The sequence below is a fragment of the Setaria viridis genome, chromosome 4 (genome assembly GCF_005286985.2).
Source record: "Setaria viridis chromosome 4, Setaria_viridis_v4.0, whole genome shotgun sequence".
Classification (NCBI taxonomy): domain Eukaryota; kingdom Viridiplantae; phylum Streptophyta; class Magnoliopsida; order Poales; family Poaceae; genus Setaria; species Setaria viridis.
The window spans coordinates 32582272-32609296 of record NC_048266.2 but is presented as its reverse complement, the minus strand read 5'-3'; the positions used below and the strand labels follow the sequence as shown (position 1 = coordinate 32609296).

Genomic DNA, 27025 nt, shown 5'->3' with positions numbered 1-27025 from the left:
CCCATTTTTGGACAGAACATTGGACACTCAATTTAGAGTAGAACTATTTTCTATGCATCATCAGCAAAGAGTCCTAAAGTATTGGGGGCCTAATGTACTGCTATGGTTATCTTGTTCATAGGCAAGTATCAGGGTAGTGCACATAAGCTGTAACTTGCAAGCAGGAAGGATCAGTCACTACTGGAAAACTGAGCATTCATCCCGAGGCTCAGTACCGGTTACATTTTAGCCCGGTACTAATATGAGCATTAGTACCGAGCCTAACAGATAGTCCCCGAGGAGCCACCCGTGACCCCTTTTAGTACTAGGTGGAGGCCCTAAGGTACATTAGTACCGCGTGGAGCTAAAGGGTGACCTTTAGTACCGGGTGGAGCTCCCACCCGGTACTAAAGGTCATCACGGGTACATTTAATTTGCGTCTCTCCTCTCCCTCGACCGTAGCTTTTCTCTTTCTCTCTTCTCTCTCATGCGCTTATCTCTTTCTCTCTTCTCTCTCACGCAGGAGGCGGCGGGAGCGCGGGCGGGCTGGGGCGGTGAGAGCGGCGGCGGGAGCGTGGGAGGGTGGGGGGCGGGGCCGGCGGCAGGGGGAGGGCGGGGCTAGGGGTGGGGGGGAGGAAGGGTGGGCGGGGGCGGTGGCTAGCGGGCGGGAGGGATGGCGGGGCCGGTGGCGGTGGGAGGGCAGGGGTGGGCGGATGGGCGCGGGAGGGTGGGGGCCGGCGAGCGGGAGGGATGGCGGCGGCGGCGGAGGGCGGGCACGGGAGGCCGGGGGCTGGCGGGCGGGATTTCACTTTCTTTTAATTTTTTAATACCTCTTTAGTACCAGTTATTTCAACCAGTACTAAAGGCCCCCCTTTAGTACCGAATTAGTAGTACCAAACCGGTACTAAAGAGGGTTCCCAACCGGTACTGATGGCACATTCCCTAGTAGTGAGTAGGCCACCCCAATGTGCAATCACAGAAGGTAATTTACTACACTGGTATTTAGCTTCTAAAATATTATCCTTTCGTTGATCAGGCCATACTGGTTGCTCGTTACTATGACACCATACCCTTATCTTTCTACAATTAACATTTGGAACTTTCCTTCTCAATTTTTCATCTGCTAGTGATTGAAGATAGGTTGCTCCTTAATATTCGCCGCTGCTTACTTCAGATTTACGGTTGTGATATGCATATGTGTAATTATTTATTGAGCATGGATGACCTGTTGGTGAGAGCAGATGACCCTCTAGAATTTGTTTTTATAAACGTAACATTTATAACTAACACAAAGGAGGAATAATCTACATGCAGTCTGAGTCCTATGTTTGTTGAAAAGTTCCAATGCTCGTTCCGCTTTGCGAAGCGAAATATGAACATCGATCTAGATGCTTTCATATGTGTAATACAGAGCATTGGAAAGGAAGAACTAAGAAGCTAGCAAGGAGAGAGAGCAGCAAGGTCATGAAAAAAATCAAGCATAAAAGATTGTCAAGAGTTTTGAGGTATGTTATCATTTAATCCCGAATTGGGTGTGCCCATTCCCTTCGAACTGTTATTATACCAAAACTGCAGGATAGAGTAAGTTTATGAAAATTATTTTGCCTAATATTTTTTTGCTGTTAGACGTAGTAGAATATATGTTTCTCTGCAATATTAAGTATTCTGTGAACAATCAGTACCCTACCGGACATGTTTCATATTGTCACTAGCTTTGTAGTTTAGATGGTGCATTGGTGCTCATATTGTTTGGGTAGTTTGTCTCCTAATAGGTTAATACCTTTTCTATTTTGATGCTTTGTAACCATATTTTTTGGGCATGAATTAGATATTTGTCCTCTCTGTAATTTTCTGAGAAGGCAAAAGTGGGTAGGAAGGGAAATACCAAAATAGTATCTGCTTCAAACTTTTTCTCGGTCCTGTCACAATCTTTTTGTGATCTTTCCCCTCACAATTTCCTGATAATGTTTATTTTCTATTCTTCCTGGTTCTTGCGTGCAGTTTTATTACATGTATTGCACACAGATAACTTGGAATTAGAGGGGAGATCAATGCAGGCAGCCAGGAAGGTACACAAGGACCTGCATACGGTATTATCGTTGCAATACCATGAAATCCATTATCCATTTTATGTTGTGACTGCAAAGTATGTAAGTTCAAATAATACAGACTCAATTCGAAGAATGTAGTGGGTGAATCACTTGTATGGTTCAGCTCTTGGAGAGGACCACCCTTGTGATGCAAAGGGTTTTTTTTGTTGCTGTTTTCTGAGTGCATAAGTGGAAATCATGGAGTTCTTTTGGAGAGTTGTCTGACAGTCTGCTTCAAGCTGAGCGCACCTTGTGTTTATGTAGAGATTGAATGTCATCTTCTTCCTTGAAATGTTTGCATGTTGTTTTTATTCCATTACTGAAAGTGCAGTACTTAAACATAACATGGAACATGCACAAGCGCTGTAAGCTGCAATGAGTTCGATGTAGTTGGCACACATGCAGTTGCACGTTTATGCTTTGAGCACAAGATAGTTAAAATTTGAATGATGTTTTAACAAATTTAACAACATCAGTGTATTAGCTTTAAATTTTTTATTGTCCGTACAGCATACGGGCATGATCCTAGTTTTAGAAAAACTGATGTGTAATTTTGTGATCCAAACAAACCACTTAGGGTTAACCAAAATGCCCCAACTGCTGCGCGCGTTAATCACGGGCACTGAGCGAATCTGGGCCATCAAACAACGGCCGCGATTCATCTTCTTCCACCGACGCACGCGTGGTTCGCTCGTACGAGGCCCGCAAGAAACGCAACCTTGGCAACTACTCCTGCTCCTTCGTCCTTCCTATATAGCGAGAGGGACTCGACGGCGTGGCCACGCATTGCCGATCCATCCATCCGGATCAAGTCAAATCCATCCCTAAACCCTAACCGCTCCGATCCGATCCCATCCACTCCTCGCCATGGGCCCCGTCCTCCTCGGTCCTCCCATCATCCGCGGCGCTCGCCCGGCCACCGACACCGACGCCCCCGCCTCCCACCCCTTCCTCGACCTCCTCGACGCCGGCTTCAACGACGACGCGCCGGACGCCGCCAAGGCGCCGCGCAAAGCCTTCACCGAGAACGGCTCCGCCACCTACGCCGGCTCCGGGAACCCCTGCCTGGACCTCTTCTTCCAGGTGGTTCCCGGCACGCCGGCCTACCGCGTGCGGGATCTCGTCGCCGCCGCCTGGGCGCGCGACCCGCTCACGGCGCTCAAGCTCGTCGCCAACCTCCGCGGCGTGCGCGGCACGGGCAAGTCGGACCGCGACGGGTTCTACGCCGCCGCGCTCTGGGTGCACGAGCGCCACCCGCGCACGCTCGCCTGCAACGTCCCCGCGCTCGCCGAGTTCGGCTACCTCAAGGACTTCCCCGAGCTGCTCTACCGCCTCCTCCACGGCGCCGACGTCCGCGCCGTCGCCAAGGCCAGGGCCGACGCCGAGAAGGGGCGCCGGGCCGTCAAGGTTCGCCTCGCGCGTTTCGCCATCCGGAGGCAGCGTGTCCTCGAGTTCCGCGCCGCCACCACGGTCCCGCGACCGCGAGGCCCCACGCTCTCCGACTACGTGACCGCCGCGCTCTCCAAGACCAAGACCAAGACCAAGAAGGCCAAGCGGAGCAGGAAGGCGGCAGCCGTGGCCCCGGTGGACACGGAGGAGGCGATGGAGGTGGAGCAGAAACCCGAGGCGACGGAGGTGGCGGAGAAGCTTGAGGTGATGGAGGTGGATCAGAAGGCGGCGCCACAGCCACCGCAGGAGGAGGTGCCCGCGACGAAGAAGAAGGTCATCTCCAAAAAGGTGCGGAAGGCGGCCAAGCTGGCCGTGCAGTCGCTGGAGACGTACTACGGCGACCGCGCCTACCGCTTCCTGTTCGACTGCATCGCCGAGTTCTTTGCCGACCTCCTCGCCTCCGACCTCAAGCAGCTCGCCCCTGGCGGCAAGAAGAGGAAGATCGGGCTCGCCGCCAAGTGGTGCCCCACGCCGGGCTCGTCGTTCGACCGGTCGACGCTGCTCTGCGAGGCCGTCTCCCGCCGCCTCTTCCCGCGCGACTCCAACCCGGACTACGCCGACCTGTCGGAGGAGCACTACTCCTACCAGGTGCTCCACCGCCTCCGCCGCGAGGTGCTGGTGCCGCTGCGCAAGGTCCTCGAGCTCCCTGAGGTGTACATGAGCGCCCAGCGGTGGTCCGACCTGCCCTACACCCGCGTGGCCTCGGTGGCTATGAGGCGCTACAAGGCCCTGTTCAAGAAGCACGACGAGGCGCGCTTCGGCAAGTACCTCGAGGACGTGGCGGCGGGCAAGGCCAAGATCGCGGCGGGAGCGCTGCTGCCCCACGAGATCGCGGCCGCGGCCTACGCCGGCCTGAAGGACGACGTGTCGGAGCTGCAGTGGCGCCGCATGGTCGACGACCTCCGCGAGAAGGGCTCGCTGAGCAACTGCATCGCCGTCTGCGACGTGTCCGGGAGCATGACCGGCACGCCCATGGAGGTGTGCGTCGCGCTGGGCTTGCTCATCTCGGAGCTCAGCGAGAAGCCATGGGCGGGCCGGGTGATCACGTTCAGCGAGAGACCGGAGATCCACGAGATCAAAGGCGACACCCTCCAGGAGAAGCTGAGCTTCGTTCGAACAATGGAATGGGGTTGTAGCACCAACTTCCAGGGGGTGTTCGACAGGATCCTCAGCACGGCGGTGGACGCCCGGCTGGCACGGGAGAAGATGATCAGGACCGTGTTCGTGTTCAGCGACATGGAGTTCAACGAGGCGTCGGCTTACAGCAGGTGGGAGACGGACTACGAGGCCATCTGCCGCAAGTTCCAGGAAGCCGGGTACGGCGACGTGGTGCCACAGATCGTGTTCTGGAACCTGCGGGACTCGCTATCCACGCCCGTGACATCGACGCAGCCAGGGGTCGCGATGGTGAGCGGCTTCTCGAAGAACTTGGTTAAGCTGTTCTTGGAGAACGATGGCGTGGTGAACCCGGAGGCTGTCATGGAGGCAGCGATCGCCGGCAAGGAGTACCAGAAGCTTGCCGTGTTTGATTGATCAACGCATAGGTGATCGGTGCCGTGAGGAGTGGTCTTTGGGAGTGTCTACAGAATTTTAGGGGAGGATAGCACTCGATTTCTGAACGGCCTTTAGAGTTTAGAGCCTCTGGTTGCCCCTTTCTCCAGTTCAATTAGGTGCTTCATGAAAATAAAATTGTTTCCCTAATTTGTGCCTGTTCATGTAGGCTTTTCTACTTTCGCTTTTATCTATACAAACTCGGCCCAACTTGCATTGCTACGTGATCGATCTGTCATTACATAGTTTCATACCGCTTCGAGTATATTACCTTCCTAGCCCTACCTCCCTACCCTCACGTACCGAACCGCCGCCACCATAAAATTTCTTAAATTTATCACCGCACGATTCAATCCAATGGCTCACATTGACCCCGCTTCAAATATAAGGCTTCCTAACCCTAACTCCCCTACCCATCTTCCCCTACCGCCACTTCTCGTACCTAGTCTACACCGTGGGCGCCGGCTCCCCGTGCCTCGTGGGTCACCATCCCCGACAACGGCGCGGCCCACCGGCGAGCTCTTTCGACATCTTATGCCCCCATTTCTGCTGCCCCCTTGCTCGCCTTCGATGGCTCCGCCTTTAGATCTATTTTCCTCCACCACTGCCACTAATAATCACTCGCACTATGGCACTCGTCGACCCCTGTCACCATCTACGCGTAATCAGCAAACTTCTATTGCGCACGACAGGCAACACCCCGTGCTACTATCGCAAGGCTAATGACTTCTCCGACCATCTCTCCACAGCTGAGCATGATGAACTAAAGAACAGGTTAGCATGAATCTGCTCTTGAAATTATGTGGTTAGAGATTTAGTAGATTTTAGGATAGGGATGGAATTACCGCTTGTCTCTTGAATTAGTTATATAGATTGATTAATTTTGGGGCAAAAAACTATCCTTAAATTGAGCCACTTGGAGTGGGATGGCTCTTCTGTATATCTAGCTAGGATGGTAATTCCCGAGGTTGTTAAAGCGGTAGTCAGCACTCCCTCCATTTTTCTTATTGTTTTGATATCAACAAAGTCTTGAACACATGATTTTCAATGTTACCTTTTTTTTCCCCTTAAATTTCTAACCACCACCTGGATGATTTTATTCTATCCAGATTTGTGGATAGTTAGAATTGCTCTACTGTTTGTGCTTCTTTCTTTTTCATCATGGGCTTCAAAGTCAGTTCTTTTTTTTCACGTAATTTGTTTGTTTGTTTTGTCTTGGTTCAAAAAAGTTCTATTTTCTGGCCTTATTTCAGAAAGATATGCACATAATTAATGGGTCAAAGATCTGTATTTTAAATAATAAACAACTTTGCTGGATGCATTTAAAAAAAGATATGCACATACTTAATCTATATTTAGAGTAATTAAACAATTGGTTTGGCTGTATCTTAGACAGATATGCAAATAATAATAAATACAGACCTTCTACTTATTAATTATGTGCATATATTTTTAAAACACAGCCATTAAATTTATTGCGTGCATATCTTTCTAAAATACACTCAATAAATTTGTTTAATTCTGTCAAAAAAAGGTCTTCCTTTTTCAGCCTTCGTTTTAGTTTTGCGGTCAAACTTCGTAAATCGGGAATTACATGAACGACATTTGGGCCTGGTTTGGTTCTTTTGCTTATTTTTAAGCACCCGTCACATCGAATGTTTAGATACTAATTAGAAGTATTAAACGTAGACTATTTACAAAATCCATTACATAAGCGGAGGCTAAACGGCGAGACGAATCTATTAAGCCTAATTAGTCCATGATTTGACAATGTGTTGCTACAGTAAACATTTGCTAATGATGGATTAATTAGGCTTAATAGGTTCGTCTCGCCGTTTAGCCTCCAGTTATGTAATGGGTTTTGTAAATAGTCTACGTTTAATACTCCTAATTAGTATCTAAACATTTGATGTGACACTTGCTAAAAATAAGCAAAGGGAACCAAACGCCCCCTTGGTTATGTGCTCTAATTTAGAACAAATAGAGTAATTCGTTTCTAAAAGTGGTGTGCATGAGCACCATGCGTGCATCAGGATTTGGATGTAGTGGATGGAGTCGTGCGCCCACAAGTTACCACCACGTCAAAATTGCTCTCACGGTCTTGTTTGTTCATCTTTGTTTGAAACTAGGTAGAATTTCGTGTTAAGGAAAATACAGATCATATAACAAATAAGTTTGGGTGGGAATGAGTTGTAAAAACGATTGATAGGGAAAATTGGAAGAAAAAAAAACAAAGGAGAATACCCAGGCCCCCGCGTTGCTACTCTGAGCCGTGCGGTTTCACACGAGACAATCCAACGCGCAGGAGGCGGCGCTCCGCGAGCTATATACATTGCCAGACGCATCGCTCCCCTGTCTCGAGCTGGCAGAACCGCGGCGACGAAGCAGACGACGATTTCGAGGGAGGTTGAGGCAGAGGTGAGCTCGCTCGCTCGAATCACCCATTCCCCTCTCGATCCCGACACCGCTCTAGCCGCATCTCGTGTCGTTTCCTTCTGGTTTTGGTCGGTTAATCGGCGGAGCCGCCTCGGCTTCCTCCCAATCGGTCGAGATTTGGGGACCATTTCGCCGCTCACGAGCGCGGCGCGTTCATTTTTGGCCGTGACGCTGTAGAGGTTTTGCAGGACCGGACCGCGGCGTTGGCGCCCATGGAGAGCACGGAGGGGCCGAGGAAGAGGCAGCTAGTCGCCTCGGCCTCGGCCTCCGCTTCCCCGTACATCCCCGACGACCTCGTCCGGCGCATCCTCCTCCGCCTGCCTTCCCGCTCCGTCCTCCGCTGCCGCGCCGTCTGCAAGGCCTGGCTCCGGATGGTCTCCGACCCCGAATTCGCGCCCGAGCACCACCGCCTCCAGCCGGCTCTGCTGCTCGTTTCCTTCCTCCGCGGCGCCGCCAGCAGCAGCAAGGCGGTGGCGGACGCGGGCGCGGGCACGGACCCCATGGACCGCTGCATCGAGGCCTTCGACCTCCGCGCCGACGAGTTCCGCCCCACCGTCCGGTTCGACGACACCGGCGGCCGGTTCCACATCCACGGCTCCTGCGACGGCCTCCTCCTACTCAGCTTCGAGGACCGCTTCTACGTCTGCAACCCGGCCACCCAGCAGTGGACGCGCCTCCCGGCGCCCCTCCGCTCCTCGTTGTTCGCCGGGTTCTACCGCCACGAGCCCACCGGCGAGTACCGCGCCCTCTTCTACCGGGGCAACTGGACCAGCTGGCGGCCCTGGTCGACGGACTACTACATCCTGGTGCCGGATTCCAGGAAGGGAAGGGGAATCGGCCTCCCGTCGGAGAAAGTCGGGTACGAGTTCCGGGGAGCGCCGCTCGGCCCGCCGGTCCTGGCCCACGGCAGCCTCCACTGGATGCCGCGGCAGAAGCAAGGCTGCGCGATAATGGTGTTCGACACGGTCACCGAGGTGATCACGTTCGTGGACCCTCCTGTGATACGGGAGCACATGTCGCTGCTCGAGGTGGACGGCGAGCTCGCCATGTTCAGCTGCGGCGGGCGGGTCACCATGGTCGAGCTCTGGGTCCTGCGGGATTATGCGAATGACGTTTGGGTCTGCGAGCACCGGGTCCGGCTGCCGGAGGTGGAGGTCAGCACCTTCGTCTTCGACGAGTCCTGGCGCGTGTTCTTCATGTCGGAGGAGGGGGTTGTGGTTGTCACCCCAGAGCAGAAGCTGCTGCACTACGACATGAACGGGACTCTGCGGGAAAGTTTCCCTTGCAACGGCCGCAATCTCAAGATTACTCCGTATACACTCAAGGAGAGCCTGGTTCGGCATGCATTCTTTGAGAGACAGGACAATGGCGGTGATTGTGATGACGAGCCACCACCGCCTTTCTTCAGCGGGCTTTAGAATTGGTGGCGAGTGGCGAGTCTGGTTTCCTATGGACCTTGGTTGCAGTTGATCAGAAGTCCATGATCCAGATATCGAGTCTTGATAGATGAAGCATGAAGTAAGGTAGCTTATTCTGATGCGTGTCTTTTATGTTTAGCAATGTCATTATGTTTGTCTCCTTCCCAGCCCCACATTAGTTGGGCGCAATTTAGTTTGATGTTCCAAAACTATTTACTTTTCAGTTTTGCGGTATTCTCTGAACATTAATGTGGTTAGCCTTGCAATAATATACTTTCTGGCGATGGCGGTGGCTATTCAACTTGTTTCTACAATTCTACTATTCTGCTATTGCATCGAGATGTTTTTGTCACCTGCAGCATTTTAGGTATCTGTTCAATGATGCATTTGAAATTGAAAACTGTTGCTGATATTCACATATTTATCGGAATTCCAGAGCCGAAAGAATTTGTGTTCTCTTCTTCGTCTTGTTTGACTTACATATTCTGCGCTGAAGGTTACTTGGATAATAATTTTGTTCAGCCTACTTATTTAATTACATATTTGTTTATGAGGTGTTGTATGTGGAAGTTATTTTCCTAGCTGGTGTCAGAATCAGGTCTGGTTATTCTGAGTCTAGAAAATTGGTAGCTGGCACACGTTAATCTGTCGTATCTTCCATGGAAAATGCCATCTGGAGTAACCATTACTTGTGCTGTCATTTAGCTGGAGCATCAAGTGCATAAAACTACATGCTGTATGTTCCTGGCTGCAAGCTGCATGATGTTTGCTTTAACCGATTGGCAAGGGAGGCTAGCGTGGTAGAGCTCTTGTAGCTAGCAATCGCAGATCGATCACCTGACTGCATGATGGAGCCTGCGAAATGCACGGCCAATGATAGCCTCTCCGGCAACACTCATCTGTATGAATCACGGCCACAGATAGATTGCCCTGCGAGGCTGCGACACTCGTCAACGGCGCCAGCGCCTAGGCTAACTCCTGCCGCAGGTGATCGCAGCGGCTCCCTTCTCCCTCGTCTGGCTTCTGATTCCTCGCGCCATACGCATCGATTCCAATTCAGGAAGAGGAAAACTGCTACCGTAGCCGTAGTCCGTAGGGCAGGGATTCAGATCAGGTGATTCAGATCACATCGTACCCAAAAGATTACCGTAGTTGGGAGGGAGGTCGCCTAGTTTCCGCTGCCGTGGTTCCATCTAGCTAGTTCAAGGGGGAGGGAAGTGTTTCTCTCCGGCCGCCGATCACCCGCAATCGTCGCCGCACCTCCACCTCGTGCGCGACGATCACAGAGGACCCAAACAAAGGGTTACGTGGAAAATAGATTTGCCTCACGCCCGACGCGTTCACGCGTGTGAGCTGAAGCGCCGCTGCGTCCACGTCAGTTGCCACCGTGTCCACGAGTCTACCAACGGGATGATTTTGACCATACACGCATGTAGATAACAACTTCACGCACCGTATTACATGCGGCGTGCGGCGTGTTTGATATTAGCTGCTAAATTTTAGTAGTATCATATCGGATGTTCGGATGCTAATTAGGAGGACTAGACATGAGCTAATTATAAAACTAATTGAAGAACTCTTGACCTAATTCACGAGACGAATCTATTAAGCCTAATTAATCCATCATTAGCAAATGGTTACTGTAGCACCACATTGTCAAATCATGGACTAATTAGGTTTAATAGATTCGTGTCACGAATTAGACTCTCTCTGTGCAATTAGTTTTGTAATTAGCCTATATTTAATACTTCTAATTAGTATCAAACATCTGATGTGACAGGTACTAAAGTTTTAACGGGTGGTATTCAAAAATTCCTTTGTGTTGTATAGTGGGGTGTCCACAAGTCTACAAACTGGATGATTTTGACCGTACACGCATGTAGATAATAACTTCATGCAACATATTGCATTATTCGCAACCATGCCATACGGGCCAAGGCATGAAGATATGTGGAGCACAAGTTCGGAGGCCGGGCGAATGGATTTTGTCCGGATATCACGGAATACTTGTTGTAAAGCGACTCAGATTGCTTTCCATGTAACAACCAACAAGGATTAGATCATATCCGATTGTAACCCTTGGTCGTCAGCCTATATAAGGCGGCCAGGGATGCTTCCCGAGGGCATAAAATCTCAACTCATCCCACTACATGTTAACTCTTTGCACCTGCGATCAGCAATACAATCCGCCAGAACAAAGAGCATAGGGTATTACTCTTCGGAGGCCCGAACCTATCTAAATCTTGCGTTTCTATGTTACCATTCGAGTTCTTGGTCTTACGATCCCCCCGCCTACAAATCTACCACCTGGGTAACCCCATGGTGGACTGCCAATCACCAAATCCGACAGTTGGCGCGCCAGGTAGGGGTGATCATGAGATTCTCCCCAGAGAGCTCGATGGCATCCCGTCCCGGCATCATCTTCCCCGAGAATATGAAGGACTTCCTCGCCAACCCGATCTAGCTCCACTTTGGGAGCATGCCGGTGGACTCCAACTCCGCCGCCTCCATCGCCAACTCGATCTCCGCCGCCAGCTCGGCATCCGTCGGATCTACATCGACGGAGCAAGGTCTTCACCCGAGGATCATCACGCCGCTTACCTAGCAGGTCGGCGATCTCTCTCTCAGAGAGGATCCCGCGCATCCTCGCGGCAACCCACCCACCCACACCATCCGATCTAATCGTGAGGCTAGATCGCATCAACAACACCATTGCTAAGTGCACCAACCTCTTCGAGGCGGCACTACGCCCCAGAAGGTTGGCTTAGGGCTCTCCTCACGCCCCTTTTGGCATCAAGAACTCAGCTGCCGTATTTTCCGAAAAACTAGTGTAGTCTTTTGAGATCAAATCTAATGACCCACCCGAACCCACCCAGTTTCCGGACTGCGCGAGTTCGAGGTCCCTCGCTTCGCCCTAACCCCAAACCCTTACGGCGAGGGCGACGACGGAAGCTCTACGTCAATAGATCGGGAAGTCTTCGCTGTCTCCACCGACGAACCTTAAAAGCTGTTGGGGTGAAATATTAACGACCTCCTTATGATCCTTAAACAACGATCATAAAGGCCCAGGCACACCTGCGGCGACGGTGACCTCCGCCGACTCGGCATGGGCAGAGAGTATTCCACTTCGCCTCGCCCGACCCATGGTCCCGGGGTCGGACACGCTCGACCCCTTGCCGCAAGATTTTGCCTTGCCCAACCCACGGTCCTAGGGTCGGATACGCCCGACCCTTCGCCGTAAGGCTCCGCCTCGCCCGACCCCGGGCGCAGAGGGTCGGACTCATCCGGGCCCACAAGACAAGGATCCGCCTCGGGCGCAGACCAGCGGACGAGGGCGCAGATCTCGTGGGCCCCCACCAACCTCGCCATAAATGCGACGCGGCTCTGGCGCGCAGAAAGGCGCCCGTGCTCCTCGACGTGACTCGCCACAGTATTCGGGTGATACACTGTAGCCACGACCGCACAGGCTACAGCGGCACCGTCCTAGTCCGCTGCCTCCCCTGTTCGCACAAACAATCGACTTGGGCTCGTTGCTAGGATTCTCCACTATCTGACGATACATGTATTGAGCAATAAAATCAGTAGTGAGGTTGCGGTGTTGTCCTTCCAATTCATCCAGCAAGCATTTGTGCTCCACAACTCTAGTCACCTCTCAGTAATCCTTCCACTTCCCATTGTATGTGTGCATCCTAAACGGGTAATTTTTTCTAACATAACACACATCATACACTATCAAGTTGCTCTGCACCACCCTGAACTGTCGTTGCAAAGATAAAGTGGACCATCACTTCACAGCTACCTTCACCTCATCCCCACTAGGGTACAAAGCACCCACCAGACCTCATTCTACTTGTACTTCCAAGGGACATTTTTCCCTACATTGACCTATAGGTTGGAATGGTCATAAGTTCACCAGTTCCGCGGGATAGGGTTAACATCATCCTCATCCGATAAGTCATCATCCATGGCACCATTGGTCTTTTCTCTTTCCCTCTCCACCTGCTCAACTAACCCAGAAATGTTTTCCCCCTCATTAGCCTCGCCATTTGGCTCACGGGTTGCATCTTCATCCTCTGCATCTCTTTCTTCTACCCTATCTTCATTATCTTCTTCATTTTGCCTATCAGTACTCTCTACACCTTCCTCGGCTCTAATTTCAGCACCTCCCACTTATTCTTACATCTGACTGCTAGACCCAATCTTCCAGAACGCTTCAACAAACAATATCAGCGGTAAATCGTGTTTAGTACAACCATTTACATAGGCCTCTAGTTCTAGGTTTCTTCAAGCGGCATCAACTCCCAAAAGTTTATATCAGGCCGTAACCTCACTATAACCATAACAGGCAGCTCCACTTGATCTCTATCAAGATCGAAAGCCTTAAATAGCTAGTTGCATATTGAAGCCCAAGTCCTCTCTTGCTTTTGGTAATTGCTTGTAGAACGACTGAAATTCAGACAAATCTACCCCTTCTGGATCATATCTAACCTCCCCCGACCGTAGTACACTTGGAAAAATAAACTTTCCGACATGCCTGTCAATATACACGACACAAACATATATTATTACTTTCATGTACTTAGTTTAACTAACTCCAACAACACCTATATTTCAACATATGATAGACATATCTAACTCGAGCCTTGCCAATAACAACAATTTTAGAATTATCTAAATATATGAACAAATTCATTTTATTTTACTCGATCAATATACACGACATTAACAGAGACCATTTACTAAATATTACTAAATTTAACTAACCCTAAACACCCCAACATTCCGGAAACATATATAAAAATATGCACGACATGAACAAAAATTATAACTAAATGTAATAATTTCAACACACCTATATTCTCAATACCTATACAAAATATAACTCTTACATTGCGAATAATATTCATCTTAAATTTATCTAAATAAATTAACAAACTAATTTTACTATAACAGAAATACCTAAGCTAAATCCACTATGCCGACTAACCTATATTTTTCTATGTCTCATATCAACACCTAGATTTCATCTACTAATTAACACTACACCATTTGTATAGTACTACATCAAGTACTACATCTACCAACTAGGAGTTAAGCTAAACTAGGGGATTAGTAATAATACCTCAAACGAAGCGAAGATCTAGGCTTCAATCTCCAACCTACTCCTCTCCTCCTTCCCTCCCTCCCTTTCTTTCTCTTTTCGTCCCTCCCTTTCTTCCTCCTCTCTCCCGAGTGCTCCCTCAGCTCCCTCCTCTCTCGCTCGGTTTTGGGCGCGGAAGAAAATGGCGTGCGTGCGCTCGACAGCCGCTCCGCGGCTTTTAAGACGCGGGAGAGCTACCGCCGAATCAGTCGGCGGTAGCTATTCCGCTACCGCCGTTTGAAATGGTGGGTCCTGTAACCGCCCGCTCATCCGGCGGAAAGCGGATGCTGCCAGATGGAACGGCGCTAACAGCCTCGTCCCACGCGCCGCTGTAAACCGTGTGCCGAGCGCCGGATTAGAGGGCGGTAAGCGGATTTGCCAGCTGACGTGGCGGACGCGGAAACTACCGCCGTTTCACCCGGCTATAGCTTCTTTTACCGCTGATTGAGATGGCGGTAGCCCTTTACCGCCATTTGATCCGACGGCAGAGGTCTATTTCTGCCATTTTTTGGATCGCCTGCAAATTCATAAAATAAAAAATATAAAAATAAAAAAAATCCCATAAACGTGTGTGTCTTCAGTAGTTAGGAAAGCCTGCTGATCTCATGGGCCGTGACGTCTGTTGCGTAAGGCCGCCAGCCATCCTAGTAGGCCCTTCGCAGGCCGCCCCTCATTGAAATTCAAATGGCCCACAATTCAGACTACAGCTGGTCAAGCAACAACTTAGAGGGCGGAAAAAGAAAAGGGAAATCCAAACCCTAAACCCCGCCGCCGCTTCCACCCGTCGCCCGCCGTCCAGAGCAAAGGAGGCGGCGATGGCGAAGAAGCTGGGGAAGAAGGCGCGCAAGTTCGCGCGCAAGAACCTGCAGTCCGCCGCCAAGCGCAACCGCAAGATCCGGAACCAGTTCAACCACCGCCGCCCCCGCAGAGGTGAGCCCCACGTCGTGCCGCCCGACCAACTTCGTCTCCGCCTGCTTGCTTGGCTGTGCCAGGGGTCTAATTGAGAGCTTGCTCGGGTCGTTTTTCAGGTGGGAGCGGCGCTCGGGAGGATGGAGACGAGGACTTGCTTCAGCGGGTCGACGATGCCTCCACCATGTAATCCATCATCATCTTCTTGTTCTCTTACCATGCTCTGTGTAACTTGGCTTGTTCAAATGCTCTGCTGTAATAGTGCACACTCCAGTGCGAGTAGTTTTGCTTGATACATCCACCTTATGTGAGCGTTTGAATCAGTGGCTTAGGCAGCATTCTCAACCTGGGTATTTATTGTAAAAAAAAAACATAGAGATTTCTTAGCTGGGATAGTGTGTGATGTGGCTCTATACATGTATTAACACTGAAAGTTTACTTATAGTAGAGCTTTTGTCCAAAATCATAGGTATTCACTATGAATACCCCTAGCTATGCCACTGGTTTGAATTGACTTTTTTAGTTAGTCTCTTTGCATAAAGGTTCATTTTTTTTCTCTAACCTCTTCTACAACTCTGGACAGCTTCCAAAGTGCTGAGCTGCAGCAACCATAGTACTAACAATTTTGAATGTTGAGGCTCATGGGGTCTGTCCTGGTTTCACTACCTTTAGCTTATAGGTTATAGTAATCTGAAACCGACCTAGTTTGCCAATAATCAGGAGAATGTCTTGCGCCAGCATTCATCAGACACATTCTTTCCTTTGCTTAACTAAGCTCAAAATGCCTTATCCTGTAGGGCCACCAATGATGCTGCTGATGCTTTGATCAGTGGCCTTGAGTTTCCAGAGGATGATGTTGAAATAGACGCAGATCTATCTGACAGTGATGGCTATCTTTCAGAGGTATGTCTGTTTATCCTGTACGCAGGCTTGTTATTCACAACGAAGTCTACTGATTATGTGTGCCATTACCCTTTTTGGCATCTTCCTGCTGCAACAGCACCTAATCTTCAATTGTTTGGGCGATTATGCTTGAAAGAGTTTATGAACACCATTTATCATTTCTCGGCTGTTACATGCTTTTATAGCCAGTTGCTTGATTCATGATATGCAGGACCCTGGGTGTCCGTACTATTCTGACGGTGAGGATGGAGATGATGTCAAAGGTTAGTGTGTGCTGTCGTAACACTAATTGAGCTCGGGTGGTAGCAGAGTGCTAGTTTTTAAATATCTCAACGTTTTATGCAGATTGTATCATGCAAGATGGTTTGGACAAACAGAACGATGATATGAATCTGGATATCAAAAAACAAAAGAAAAAGCTGAAGAAGTTGCTGGATAAGGTTAAACATCCTTTCACCAACAGACCTGAATCTGCTCATTTAAATTATCAACATTCTTCTTACAATTGCAGGCTGTCTGCTTTAGGATACCTGTCTCCTTGTTGCAAATCAATAGTCTTTTTTCATAATAGAGAACAGTTTACAACTTGCTTTAGCAGGTGACATGTTTGTATTTCGTTCTCGTTACATATAAATTTTCAGCATACCAAACTCGTCATCATATAAGTGATAGTGGGGGCTGGAACAAAAATGTGTGGGTAGAAATTTTTTGGCGGAGTTTCTGTAGGCTGTAGCTAATAGTTGTTTGTACCATAGTCTTTAATACAATTTTCTGCCCAGGTTATTAGATAAGCTAATTGTTAGATTAGATCAGTTCTACCTGGAACTTCCAGTCCTATTTATTTAGTAAACTAGTAATTGAAGTAAACAAATTACATAGTTTCTCTATCTTATTTTCAGTTGGTAGGGAATTTGTACTAATTCCAGTGAGTTTTTCATGTTACAACTTGCTGTACATGCTTCAAACTACTTGCTACAGCCAAAAAGGAAGTAAATAAAAGAAGTAACTGCCCTTCCTAAAAAAGAGAAGTCACTGCCATGTCAAATGGATTTCTAGGCTTGTGATGCACATTGCTTTTAGTGATTTCAATGTGGATTTTAAGTGACATCTTGTTTGTAGGATCCTGAGTTTGCAAACTTCCTTGAAAAGTGGCAAGCAGAGTTGGAGAGCTACAGAAGTAAAGAAGTAAGTATTATAGCTGTTCCTTTAGCTGCTCTAAAATGTGGATACATTTTTGCACTTTTCTGTTTACATTGTTCTTTCTACTCCTGATCTGACCAATTAGTTTTTCTTTTGCTGTGACTCATTTTCAATCTCCAATAGGACTCTGATGAAGAAGATGGGATGGATGCTATGGATGATGATGATGACTCTAATGATGGAAATTATCCAAATGCTAAGATCCTTACAAGCAAGACTATAAGTGAATGGTGCCAGTTAGTGTCAAAGGAACCTAAATCACCTGCACTACGTAATCTGCTAAATGCTTTTCGGGATGCTTGTCGATATGGTGTTCACTCCGATAGCCCCTCGATGCAGAGATTTCAAAATACCAGAGTGTTTTATCAGATAATAACATTTGTCCTTTCTGAGTCAGACAACCTTTTTCGTGCTCTTTTGGAAATTCCGGATGATGCCAACAAAGGGAGAATTATGAATCTGAAAAATTCAAAGAAATGGCAAACTGTTGATCCTCTCTTAAAGTCCTACTTACGGAGTTCTCTTAATCTGCTTAGTCAACTTACTGATAACAAAATACTTGCCTTTGTTTTGACTCGGCTGAGAGTGTCAGCGGTTCTTTTTTCTGCGTATCCATCAACAGCAAGTACGCTTCTCAAGGTAGTGTTGTCTTTTACTCTTTTGATGATCTTGCTTGTTGAGATTGTGATCTAATTTTGCATGTTCATTTGTTATTGAAGGGAATTTGTGTATAAAGCTAGTCAAGCCAATTTTATTGTTTTATGAAAGTGAATTCGTGTAAGCTAGTTGAGCCAATCATGTCTAATGATTTGTGGGAATTAATTTTATTTACTAGGTAATATGTTTATTTTAGACTTACAATAAATTAGTGATAATCACTTAATTTGTTTCTATGGAGGCATTGAGATGTGGAGAAACATGGTTCTGTTTTTATCGAGATCCTATTACATGAAAATTGTGAATTTGTGATTGTATAATGGCAATAGGCTTGAATTCTTTAAATATGTTTCTTAATCATCTGATCCTGTTATATGTTAAGGAGTGTTATTTCATAAGGCTGGTCATTTGGCCAGAGCTAGACCTTATTTTATGATATTATTATGATTGTATGATGGTAATAGGGGATCCTTGACTTCTAGTCATCTGTTTCTTGTATATGGTTTGATTGACCTTTAGAAGGATTATTGTTTTGAAATCTTTATTTGGTTATTATTTATATGTTTATTTTTTGATAGCTCTTTAAGAATATACTACAATGTTTGGTATTGTGGCAGTTTTTAGATAGTAGCTGGTTGGTCTTGAATTCTTGAGGTCGAAAATTCACATGGTGTTCAATTATTATACAACCACATGTGAAATAGTAGCTTCATTTTTTTGTTTGTAAAATTATTTCCTCCTTTTTTGCTGCACTTTTAACTTGTCATGTTCTGCAAACACTGCAGATTTTATTTCGCTTGTGGGCAAGTGGTGATCAGAGCTTGTCTCTGTCTGCATTTCTTATGATCCGAGAAGTAGCTTCACTGTTACCCGATTGTTTGGATCTCTGCTTAATTAAAGCCTACAATACATACCTTGCCAGTACCAAGCTTGTGAACGACAGAAATACAAAGCATATTGATTTTCTGATGAACTGTCTGGTAGAGCTGTATTCTCTGGATGTTCAGAACTCATGTGAGAGGGCAGTAACCTCTGTGGGGCAACTGAATGCTATTCTTAGACAGGCTTCTAAAACAAAGGAAAAGGTATTTATATCTGGACATGTATCTGCATTGTGTAATTTGGACCAGGGGTATCAAGTTCTTATTGTATCATTCCCATGCTGAGTCTTGGTGCCTTCTTGGGTCCTTTTTAAGTACTGTGGATTGGGCTAGGTCCCATGCATCCAAACAGATCCCAAAGATGTGTCTGGATGTCAGTTATAATAGTACAGTTTTTGAAGTATTAAGCCAACACGAATTCTGTCTAAGTCCAGTTCGACTAGCTGTTAGTTTTTATTCTCTCCTGTCTGGAGAGGTTAAATAAGATTTTTACAGCTGTTAGATGCACAAAATGATGAGGTGAGTTCCCAAGTCACAACATTTCATTATGTTGTCCTTGGCACAACTTCTTGGCTGTTGAAAGTCTGTAACATGTCAATAGCATATTCTCCCTAAGCCTACCTAAAGATCAGTTGTGGTAGTACAAGACGACCCTTATGGAGATACATGCCCTTTTTGCACTGGCCTAAAAGAACAGAAGCTTTTGCATGCTGAGGTTTAGCCTCATGATGTTGTCTTCTATATGTTCTATTGGTAATTTTATATGAACAATTGTTTCCTTGTGGCTGCAGGAAGACCTTAGGAAGATAGATAACTGGCAATATATCAATTGTGTGAACCTATGGGTTCGGTTTCTGTGTTGTAACTACAAGGATTACAATCTCCATCCATTATTTTCTCAAGTGCTTCAAGTATTAAGAGGAGTGGCTCACTTATTCCCAGGCACACGGTACTTACCGTTAAGATTGAAGCTTGCGCAGATGCTGAATGAGCTTTCCACTTGCAGTCAGATGTTCTTTCCCATTCCATCATTGCTATTTGACTGCCTCGAATTTAGAGAGATCTCTCAAAAAGAACAAACACAAAAAACAAAGGTTAACTTCTTATCGCTATTGAAGGTACGGCACTTGTACTGAACAATCTGGATGATAACAATTAGAAATTTTTATGTTCTTTTGTGTATGTTCTGAAATCACAAAAATGTCAGATTACTACTGTATGAAGTAGCTATGCAATGTTTTCTATGTGTTACGACTTACAAGTGCATTGATATGAAGTTTGTTTATCTTGAGAATGGTTTAGATTAATTATTGTTTCTTTGCATAGGTGCCAAAGAATATGCTGAAATCCAGAGATTTCCAAGAGGAGTGTGTTCTTTCAGCAATCCAGGTTCTATCAGCACATTTTGCCCAATGGAGCTACCACATATCTTTCCCAGAAGTAGCCACCATTCCTCTTATCCTCTTGAAAAGACTACATGAGCAGACAACAATTGAATCGCTTCACCGCCCTATTAAACGATTGATAGATCAGGTGAGTACACATGCATTCTATTTTGAACTTCACATTGTTACTCTGCAATGGCCGTTGTTACTACACATTTCATGGGACCATCAAAATTTTTATCGAGACTTGGATATGAATATGTTTGACTAAGCCTGCTGTCTGGCTATTTTAAACTTACTTGGCGGAAGAAAAGTAGATCGAGCGAATTGCATATGATTCTTCTGCTGCTGTTTCATCTGATGTAAATCTGATGGCTGCTTTAATCCTGAAATCGCAGGTAAATGAGAACAAGGAATTTATTGAAAGGAAAAGAGAGGTGGTATCCTTTTCACCCAATGACAAGGCACCAGTTGATAGCTTTCTTCAGGTAGGATTTGCCTAGTTGGTGCAACGTTCTTCTTTGTAGTTAATTGCTTCGCATGGACCATTTTTTCCTGCTGAGCGAGGTTGCTGAAAATCTTTCCCTTGAATGCAGGAGGAGAAGAGCAGTGGAAATGCTTCATTTACACGATTCTATGCATCCATAGCGGAAAACCGTCAACCAAAAGGTAAGATTGTAAAACCCATGCCTAAGAAAAAACATCACTTGCGGCCTCTAATTTCCTAAACCACTAACACTGTTACGGTCGCAGGGAGAAAGACTTGAAAGTGCCAACGGAATAACTGGGAGCCATCTGGAAACTGGTTGGATGCCAAGTGAGGACTGGGAAAGATTGCTTTAATGTGGAACATGCATGTATTGACCCTTGCATTTTGGTCGCAGATACATGCTGACTCGCCGTTGTGTAACATGAACTGATGCTGCTACTCAGTTATTCAGATTGGGCGACGAGCATTATGCGCTCAGCAATTTTGTGTCATTGTAGCCTTGCGATGCATTTGTACACTAGTGTTGGTTTGAATGGACACGGAAGGAATGAAAAAGTTTGCTGCTGCTGGTTGAGTCTTTGAGATGGGATGGGGACAGGTTGATTAGTTATTTTATTTGCCCTAGCCGTGTCTTCTTTTTTGAGAGAGGGTCCTAGCCGTGTCTTCTGATGGTCTGTCTGCACCAGTCCCAGGGCGTACGGTCTCTTTTCTGGGCCGTGCCCTGGGCCTCTCGTACGTAGCCCAAAAAACTGGCTGTCGTGCTGGCCCCTATTTTTCGCGCCGATCAGCGGAGAAGGCCAGCCCAGTGGGCAGCGGAGGGAAATTCAAATTAAGGCCACCAGCGTTGAGCAAGCTCCCGCCCCGAGGAAGTCCGATCCCGCCGTGCAGGTGGGAGATGATGCCGTCCAAGGCAAAGACCCAATACCAACGAGAGTGGAGACCGATGAGGTGAAAAAAGGAAGGGAGAAAAGCACTTGACAGCAAACTTCTAAGGAGGCGACCAAAAACGAAAAGTCCAGAGCAGAGGCAACGAACTGAGACCTAGCAGAGCCTCATCGGAGGTACCTAACGTAACTGAGACCTAGCAGAACCGCATAAGTCAGCGTGTTGGTTTGGGAGAACCAAATTGGGGTGATTGCGGTGGAGGATGGCAGGAAAGAGACCTTGCTCGCCGTGCACTCAGTAACACAAATGAACTATTTGAATACAAATGAATTGAGACCTTGCTTCCTGGCTGATTTCGTATTTGATGACACAACCTATTTGAATACAAATGAACCGCTACCAGTTCAAAAGGTAAGGCAAAAGCAATAAATAACGAAAAGGTTCCATTGTTTCAGAAGCATGCACACAAATGTTATCGTCAATGTAGAAATGTGACACAAATGTTTGAAATCACATTGCAATTGAATATCATCTAGGTTCTAAATCTGTTACTGTCAGTTTATTTGATGAAGGATCTTCTTATGTGGAGCATTCAGGTCGCTCATTGACACAGCAATTGACGTTAGTATCATCACCACCATGATCCTATAAATTAACGTTGGTTCCGGATAGGGCCAAGGGCAGGAATTTTATCGGGGTTGGGGGGGGGGGGGGGGGGGGGGGGGGGGCAGTTCAAAATCATTCGTTCAATCACATATATAGTCAACTAATCGTATAGCAAAAGAACAACATGTTGGTTCCAAGTAAGATCGTTCCCAAAGGCATAAAGTACGACTAAAAAGGATAATAAATACAAAATAAAATGCTTGATGTTCATTTTAGTTCCACACGATACCATTTTTTTAATCGAAATCATCCACGCTAGAATGGGGGGGGGGGGGTCACGCCCCCGGTAGCCCCTAGTTTTGCCTCATCCCTGGTTCCTCTCGAATTAACTTGATTACATAAAAGTTTAATTTGTATACTTGAGGACATTATCTTCAAAAGAGATGGTACGCAGTGATGGATGCAATACATGTATTATTATCCTATTAATCCAATTCTCCCATACCTGTACAAAACAATTACGCGTCAGAACTCAGGATTAACATATCACACATTCAAACTAGAAATCACTAAAAACCATTTACCAACTTTAATCAGAAGAAGACTATCGTTGTATCTCCTCCCAGTTAGTATCTCCAGGATTATTATTCCAAAGATGTAAACATCTGTGGGACACTTCACCCTTGATAATGTATTGAGGAGCCATATAACCAATGCAAGTTTGAAAGCACCTAAGCTCTGGGGTGAAATAAAAGTAATAAAGCTGAATTATTAAAAATGCCAGTTTGTTGTAGTTCACGTACTATGTCCCTGCTCGGCGTCTTGTTATACGATTTGAGTGACCCTTGGTAACACTCACAAGCCCAAAGTCTGATATTTTTGGATTGAAATCTGCCTCTAGCAATATGTTGTCGGCTTTAAGTCTATGTGGTAACCCTCAAATGACAGTCATTATATAAACATACTAAACCCCATGTAATACCGCAAATTATCTTATATCATGTACTCCAAGAAATGGCGGAGCTTGAAGAGATATTCAGAGGGGGCAAAGCTAAGGAAAAAAAGGGAGCTTGAAGAGATATTTAGAGGGGGCAAAGCTAAGGAAAAAAAGAACTCCGCGTCGACCGCCGCCGCGTTGTGCAGGTGCAGACTCGTGCGCATCGACGACCAATCTGTTGTTCCTGTTCGTTGTTCCTCACTCCTCAGGCTGTTCCTGTTTGCTTTTCCTCAGGCTGTTCGTGAATTGTGACTCATCCTGTCGTGCACTCGTGACCTCAGGGCTCAGGCTGTTCCTGTTTGCTGCCTGTTCCTGAGTCCTAACCAGACTGTTCCTCAGACGATTGATGTGTTGACTGTTGAGAGCTCTGTTCTACAAAGTTTAGCTTGCGGACCTTGCGGTTGGCAACAATTCGCTTCTGTGATCAGGTGATTCGATTATCAATTCCCCAATTCTTCATATCATTAATTATTAATTCACTATTACAAGTTATTTAAATTTCAACTGATTAATAACTATTGTGTATTTATAATAATTTCAGCATTGTGGGATATCATGTCCTCTAGAAAATATGAATCAGGTAACGAGAAAAGGAAAAGAAAAAGACGTGTCGATGAGTTGATAGAATCAAAGAGAGGAGCTATGGATAAATTTTACAAGAGTAATCAGGGACCTAAGAGTAATACGGGCGCTTCGACGAACCCTGAGTTGGTAATAGTTGTTGTGGATGAAACAACTAATGAAAATCATGAAGAAAATGTTAACATCAACGTCAATGATAACAATGTAAGTGACTCTGAGAACACAGTAAATGCATCAGGTGCACATGCACAGTTTGCTAGTGTTGATGAGGAACCAGTTTACACTTAAGATATTTATAATCCAAGAAATTGGGATAATCTTGATAATAAAGCAAGAGACATGTTAGTTGAGAAAGGGCATATAAGAGAAGAAAATATCGAATTTCCTCTAGATGCTGCCTCAAGATATTTTTCATATGCTCATTATTCTAGAAATTTAAGCAATGGAGAGGTACATGATAGAAAATGGTTAGTTCATTCGAAGCATGTTGACAAAAAATTTTATTTCTGCTGTAAGATCTTCAAGTCTAGCACTAGCAAGAGTCGTAGTTCCTTAGCAGGTGATAGGTTTAGAAATTGGAGGCGTATCAGTGAGAAGCTTAGAGAACATGAAAATAGTGTCGAGCATATTAGTAACATGAACAGTTGGAATAATTTAAGAGCTAGATTGCGGAAAAATGAAAAAATTGATAAAGAATTGCAGCAACAAATCACAAAGGAGAAAGAATGGTTGAGGCAAGTTTTGTTAAGAATAATAGCCATTGTGAAATTTCTTGGTAAGCGCAATTTGGCTTTTAGAGGAAGCAGTGAGCAGCTTTATAATGATAGTAATGGTAATTTCTTAGCTTGTGCTGAGATGATTGTAGAATTTGACTCGATAATGCAAGACCACCTTAGACGCATTCAGAACAAAGAAATTCATTATCATTATCTCAGTTAAAAAATTCAGAATGAGTTGATATCTCTTCTGGCTTCTGAAATCACAAGTTCTATCATAAAGGTTGTTAAGGAGGCCAAGTATTTCTCCATTATCCTAGATTGTACCCCTGATGTCAGTCATCAAGAACAAATGACTTTATTAGTTTGATGTGTTAATTTGTCTGATGGTAAGATAAAAATTGAGGAGTACTTTTTGGGGTTCTTGAAGGTGGATGACACATCTGGTTTGGAGCTTTTTAATGTATTGCTTGAATCTATGGAGTCCTTTGACCTAAATATTAGTAACATAGGGGTCAAGGCTATGACAATGGTTCTAGTATGAAAGGAAAATACAAAGGGGTAAAAACACGGTTATTTAATATCAATCCAAGAGCATTGTATATGCCATGAGCATGCCATAGTCTAAATCTTACTCTTTGTGATATGGTAAAATCTAATGGGACAACTGTTTCATTTTTTGGAATTGTTCAACGCATATATGTATTATTTGCTGGTTCTACGAAAAGGTGGAATGTTTTACTTAAACATGTTCCTAGTCTAACTGTGAAATCATTGTCCAATACTCATTGGGAGAGTCGAATCAAAAGTGTTACAGCAATAAGATATCAAGCTACTAAGTTAAGATTTGCTTTGTCTGAGTTACATCATGCTTCTGATATTGAACCTAAGGATAGAAGTGATGCAAAAAATTTATTTGATGCACTTGGTAGCTTTGAGTTTCTACTTGGTATGGTTATCTGGCATGATATTTTATTTGCTGTAAATAAAATGAGAAAGAAGTTGCAATCGCCAGCTATACGTATTGACTCTACTTTGAAACAAATACAAGGTATAACGCAATACTTTGAGAATTACTAAAATGAGGGGTTTTCTTATAGTCCGATCATCATCAAAGGTATTGCAATGGATATGGGTGTAGAGGCATCATTTTCAGAAAAACGTCGTGCTACAAGGAAGAAACGGTTTGATAAAAGTAATTGCCAAAAAGAAACTCTTGAAGTTGAGAAGGCTTTTGAAGTTGAATATTTTTTTGTTTTGGTTGATATGACGATCGCTTCTTTGAAGAACATATTTGAAGAACTCATGGTGTTTAAAGATATATTCGGATTTTTGATGAGCTCAAGCGCTTTGAAGTCATTAAATGATAATGAACTTGAAGAATGTTGCACTAAATTTGAAGAAACTTTTTCTTTTGATGGTTCATCTGATGTTGAGGTATATAATCTTATTTCTGAATTAAAGATTATGAAATTCACTTTGCCAAATGGCGTAATGTATGCTATGGAGATTTTTGAGCATGTCAGGGATGTGGATTGTTATCCTAATGTCTCCATTGCTTACCGACTCTTATTTACTAGGCCTGTGACTGTCGCATCAGCTGAAAGAAGCTTTTCAAAGTTGAAGTTATTGAGAAACTATTTGAGGTCAACAATGACTCAGGAGAGGTTAAATGCTTTGGTAACATTATGCATCGAGAAGAAATTGTTGGATGAGATTGACATCAATCCTATCATAAGTGACTTTGCATCGAGGAATGTTAGAAGAAACTTTTAAGGTAATATGTATAAATAATTTGATATAAATATTACTTTTAGATACATTAAAGTATTTATTGGTAACGTTTCATATATATTTGTTATAATATTTATATTAAATGGCCCCGAGTTTTACTTTCACCCCGGACCTCCCAAATCTCAAAACTGGCCCTAACTAAGATTTGCCCCTTACTCCAAGATAAATGTGCTTCTAACAATGAATTAGATGATATGTAGAACATACAACCCATAAAATATATATTAAGTTTATCTTATATACTTTCCAAAATCTGCTTTCGCCAAGTTCATTTTCTTCTACGAAATTTTCTATCGTTATTCTTATTATGGAAAGAGTAGTGACTTAAATTCTTCCATATCCTCTAAATATGTTGTGTCTACATTTCAAATCGAGAAGATATAGCTTGTTTTCACGTTGAAAAAGAAGCTTAAAAAAGAAGCTTATACTATACTATACAAAATACTTCATCGTCTAAAAACATTCTATAACAAATAGAAAACCAAATATAACCACCCTAACACATGGGTCTTCAATAGTTACAAATATGTACTTGCTTACTATAATTTTTTTTATTATGAAAAGTCTTGCTTACTAAGTTTTTTAAATACGTGCGTGTCGTACATGCACTTTACTAGTAATAATAATGTACCAAAGATCCAATATCTACACAAACAAAATATGCACCACTTTTTAAGACTTTATGGCTGCAAGTTATCTCTAGATGATTATGTGATCACCATAAATATTATTTCATGATGCTCTTGCTCTCCCCTTAAGATGGTTTCACACAAGCTATGGCATGTGAAGTGAAATATCAAGGGCGAGAACATGACAATCTCTGTAAACATACCTTAAAAATAACGCATCGTGTCAAAACCAACATGCATCTATATATACTATAAAGATCGAGAAAACAATTGAAAACTTTTTTCATTCAAATTAGGATCACCGTACCCTTCATGCTGGACCCACCTG

The 27025-nt window shown here is 45.2% G+C and overlaps 3 protein-coding genes across 3 annotated transcripts; all 3 read left to right on the top strand.

Moving 5' to 3' along the window:
* The first annotated feature begins 2869 nt into the window (after window positions 1-2869).
* On the top strand, window positions 2870-5231 carry LOC117853902 (uncharacterized). The gene has a single exon (XM_034736183.2). It carries the CDS (start codon window positions 2937-2939, stop codon window positions 5049-5051), a length of 2115 nt encoding a protein of 704 aa, XP_034592074.1. The 5' UTR covers window positions 2870-2936; the 3' UTR covers window positions 5052-5231.
* A 2131-nt stretch (window positions 5232-7362) lies between these two features.
* Window positions 7363-9224, top strand: LOC117851994 (F-box protein At1g30790). The gene is made up of 2 exons (XM_034733913.2): window positions 7363-7487; window positions 7694-9224. The coding sequence occupies exon 2, from the start codon at window positions 7718-7720 to the stop codon at window positions 8921-8923; it is 1206 nt and encodes a 401-aa protein (XP_034589804.1). The 5' UTR covers window positions 7363-7487; window positions 7694-7717; the 3' UTR covers window positions 8924-9224.
* Window positions 9225-14779: 5555 nt separating this feature from the next.
* LOC117853056 (protein REBELOTE) lies at window positions 14780-21053 on the top strand. The gene is made up of 13 exons (XM_034735413.2): window positions 14780-14993; window positions 15092-15158; window positions 15770-15875; window positions 16087-16138; window positions 16221-16315; window positions 16995-17060; window positions 17199-17714; window positions 18518-18817; window positions 19405-19731; window positions 19940-20146; window positions 20397-20486; window positions 20595-20667; window positions 20752-21053. Exons 1-13 carry the CDS (start codon window positions 14879-14881, stop codon window positions 20763-20765), a joined length of 2028 nt encoding a protein of 675 aa, XP_034591304.1. The 5' UTR covers window positions 14780-14878; the 3' UTR covers window positions 20766-21053.
* The last annotated feature ends 5972 nt before the right edge of the window (window positions 21054-27025 follow it).